This window comes from Parasteatoda tepidariorum, chromosome 10, assembly GCF_043381705.1.
Source record: "Parasteatoda tepidariorum isolate YZ-2023 chromosome 10, CAS_Ptep_4.0, whole genome shotgun sequence".
Taxonomy (NCBI): Eukaryota; Metazoa; Arthropoda; class Arachnida; order Araneae; family Theridiidae; genus Parasteatoda; species Parasteatoda tepidariorum.
Genome location: NC_092213.1, coordinates 18350831 through 18355248, shown reverse-complemented (window position 1 = coordinate 18355248; position 4418 = coordinate 18350831). Strand labels below are relative to the sequence as shown.

General features: G+C 35.2%; 1 protein-coding gene across 1 annotated transcript in view; it reads left to right on the top strand.

Moving 5' to 3' along the window:
* LOC107441160 (natterin-4) overlaps nucleotides 1-3629 on the top strand; it is a 9590-nt gene extending 5961 nt beyond the window's left edge. The window contains exons 2-3 of the mRNA XM_016054313.2: nucleotides 315-526; nucleotides 3326-3629. Of these exons, the coding sequence (XP_015909799.1) occupies nucleotides 315-526; nucleotides 3326-3577 (464 nt within the window). The 3' untranslated portion in view covers nucleotides 3578-3629. The remainder of the gene's footprint in view (nucleotides 1-314; nucleotides 527-3325) is intronic.
* Nucleotides 3630-4418: the final 789 nt, after the last annotated feature.

Here is a 4418-nt window from a genome sequence, read left to right as displayed (position 1 = left end):
GGCAATATATATATATATATATATATACCTGTTCTGCAATGTCTGCACTTTCGTCATTGCGACGTATTACCGGCGTCACATGGTGACTTCTTATAATTTGCTTATTATTCTTGAAGAAGAGTGTGCAATAATTACATAATTGAAATTTTTACTCTAGAGTCCAGTTTCCTTGTGATTGTGAGTTTTCCTTAATTTATGGACATGGTCATATTTGTAACTAGGAACGCAACGCTTGATTTATGAAAAAAATTATTGGAAAATTATCCCATAAATTATGCTGTCTTTCTCGCTAATTTTCTTCTTTCTCTTTCTAGCAACATCTTACAAACCAGTTGCAGAATGGAGACAATCATCTGGAGGTAGCGTCCCTCCCAATGCCATTGAAGTTGGTTATGATGGTGGAAATGTTATCTACGTAGCCAGAGCTCACCATCAAGGAGATAACATTCCAGGAAAATTGGTTCCAGCCCATGGTTCCTGTTACGTTGCATGGGGTGGTGATGAGCACGCATACCAACAATACGAAGTAAATACTCCCTCTTGTATATGTAATTAGAACAGGCATCTCAAGGTTACGAAAATTTTTCTCTCTCACCATTTTCGTTCTCTATGCTAATATTATACTTAAATATCTTGATTTTTCACCTCACCAGCATATTAGCCCCGTTGCTAAGACAACAGATATGAGAAAAATGTAGAGAGCGAAAAAATCACTCCACCTTGAGATGACTATTTTATTTATAAAGAGTAGAATGATTTATCATTTCTGTACATTGTTACGAAAACCATTTGAATCGTTACATTTATAAAAGTTAACAATTTATGAGTCATATCTATTTGAATCCATCTCCTAATACAAACTTATTACTCAGCTCATGAAATTTCTTTGAAATGCTCTGTCATTTTTGCCTTAGCGTACTGAGCCATGGTTTCAAAATAAATTTTTTAATTAAATAAAAATGAAGACTAATAAATAATAATACTATAAATACTTTAAATTGACTTGAATCTTTTATCTTGTTTCTTACTTCTGATAAGTGAAAAACATATTTCGGTAATAGACGGTATATATGAATATGCACTATCTACCAATAAGTATTTGGACACCTATACAAATGACAATATCTGTTGTCCTGAGATGCGCATTAGTCCCATGCAAGATGCCTGCTGCACTATTTCGGATGGCAATGTGCTTCCTACGTTGTGGCAGTTTTACGGGGTGGACCCCTGTTACTTCCAGGAGGACAATACCAACCGTCATGTTGCGAGGGTCACCAAGGCTTGGTATGGTGCCATTGGGGTTAAACAAATCGACTGGCCTGCCCAGAGCCCAGACCTGAACCCTATCGAGAACATCTGGGACGAGTTGGATCGCGGAATTAAGGGGTGTACACCCGTCCAAAATCGGTGAAGGAACTTACATGTCTTCTCCAAGCCGAGTGGAAGAAAATACCACTAGCCATCACACAAGGACTCGTGGAAAGTATGCCCCAGAAGGTTCAAGCTGTAATTGCTTCTCGTGGAGGGTCTACCAATTATTGATTATGAATAAAAAATTTTTTTCTTTTCAATCACACGTTACCAAATACTTATTGGTAGATAGTATATATATATATATAGTANATCTAAAAGTAAAATACATTAGTTTAAGGGTTTAACCTAGTATGTTATTATTAAATAAAAATATTTATATATATATATATATATATATATATATATTAATGACTTATTAGAACAAATCCCTCGCAATTTTCCATTTTTTTATTCTTTATAGGTAATTAAATTTTTATTATTATGTTTACTTAATACCAAAATAACTCCAATAGGTACGATGTAAAAAATTTATTTTAAAATTACTTAGAAGGGTATTATTTTCCAATCGAACAACATCACTTAGAGATAAAAAAAAAAAGGTATACGACTGAGAGAAAACTAATTGTGACATGTTGAAACATGATCAGAGTTGTTTATGATGAAATTCAGATAGTTATTCTTATAAAAATGTATCTTCTGTCTAGCTATCACTTGGCGATGCTTAAACCTCATTGAGGACTAATAGATGAAGAGCCTGTCTCGTAATAACTATACTATACATGAGATAGATTTTCCAATATTTTGCAAATTTATTAGCTGTTTCCCACCAAGTTAAATATGAATCTAGTATCCGACAATCATGAGATGAGCCCCAAATCTTCCCGAGAACTACTTGCGTGAGAGCTCATCCCCATGATACGCAGACTATAGAAGAGACAGATGCTCCAATATTTTATAATACTTCCCACCCGTTAATTGGGAATTTACTCTCTGGCAATCATGCAATGAGCTCCAAATATCACTGAGATCTTCCTGTATGACTCCTCATCTCGTAAAACCAAGATTATTCAACAAATTGGTTCTGATTTTCCAATATATTGTACATTTATCAGCTATTTGCCACCCGTTAATTGACAATCTACTATCTGGCAACCATGAGATGAACTTCAAATCTTGCTATATGACAGCTAATCTCGTGACAGCATGATTATGCAACAAATTGATTCTGATTTTCTTATACATTGTAAATTTATAAGCTGTTTGCTAACCGTTAAATGACAGTCTACTATCTGGCAATCATAAGATGTGCCCCCGATCTCACCGTAAACTCCGTGCATGAGTGTTCATCTTGTGAAAGTCAGATTATACAGCAGGTTGGTTCTGATTTTCCAATATATTGTATAAGTATCAGCTACTTCCCACCTCTTAAATGACGAACTAACTCTTAAACTTTATTTACATAATTAAATTTTATTTCTTATTAGACTAAAAGAAAATTCAAATATTAAAGTGTAGTTGACATATTTAACTCTATCCATTTAATTAACCCTTTGTTTTTAATTTGCAGCTGAAACAATTTTGGAAAAACTTCGTTAAGCAATTTCGTTTACCAGATTTATTAGTCTAATTATCAAATAAATAATCCCTAAAAAATGAAGCGGTTAGATATGACTTCATTAAAAACTTTCTTACCGTCAGAAATACATAATAGGAAATATAACAGTCGACACGTATCGAGAGTTTAAAAAGAGGAGCCCATTTTCAAGACTTGCCAGAAGTGAAGGATAAGTTTTCACGCAAACAAATTATCAAGGCGTGATTCACTCATGGCAAATCTTGAAATGGATGCCTGCTTTTGCACATTTGAAACATGTCAACTTTTATTTCCTGTTTATATGTTTGTGAAGCGAATAAAGTTTTCAATCCAGTAGTGCAATCATTATTTAGAAATGCAGTTTAAAATCATATCATATCAAAACGATGATTTCTTAATGTTGACTAACTTGTTTAGGTTTTGACTGCCCCATATGGAATAACCTTGGAGTGGAGATTCGCATCAGGTTCTGACATCCCCCCTGGCGCCATTCAAGGAGGCAACACAGTTGACGGAGAACCCCTGTTCATTGGACGCGTTAACCACGATGGGGCTATGTGCAGTGGCAAAGTTCATCCCAGTCATGGAGTACTGTACGTTTCGTACGCAGGCGGAGAGCACCCACACGACAGTTACGAGGTTCTCGTAGTCAAGAGTGTCACATTTTAGCTCCGTTTTTCATGGCATCAAATATAATTGAATAAAATCATTCACAAATCAATGTTCAAGTCTGTTCATACATCCATAATCAACACACTGTGTAAGAATTTTCATTATAAAATTACAGTGAAGTAGCCGGCAGCAGTCTTTCAACGAAAAGAACATTTTTACCTTTACGGTTTTGTAACCGTTTACGACTAATATGGATAAAGAAAAATACAAAATAATACTTTTTTTACCATCTATTACAATCAGGGTTTCAAAACCGTAAAAAAAAGAAATTTAGCTGAGCATTGGAGTTAGGCTTTTTGTTAGAAAATAGGTATTGGGGTTGGGTTGCGGTTGAGTTGTGCTTTTTCATAAGGACCATGGAATGTGGTTCAATTAGTTTATCTGGTTGTTTCACCTATCGTAAGAGATCGGAAATACTACACTTTTTTGTTTTAAGCAGCTTTGTGGTGCTGCCATCTATGAGTGAATGAGAGAATCATATTCTAGCAGTCCCGGCTCTGAATTTGGAAAGTGCAGGACAATGAAAACTCTTCATGTGTGGAAGGGAATGGAGAACATATTTTGGTGTCAGCGCTAGGACTCGAACCCCCGTTCTGTTTGTCATGAAATTCATAAATTAGCCCTCTTGATTATCCCTCAGCTGCACGAAACGGCTTCATTAGGTGAGCGTAGCTGGTGTGCGATAAAATTCTGGTTGTATAACAGTATTATGTGAAGCGGTTGTTTAGCAGTATTGATAAGCGGTTTCTCTCACTGTTGACAGCTTGAATACCAACTTAAGCATGTTTATTTGACTGTTTCGTTTGAATACAGTAGAATAACAATTGAATATATTGTT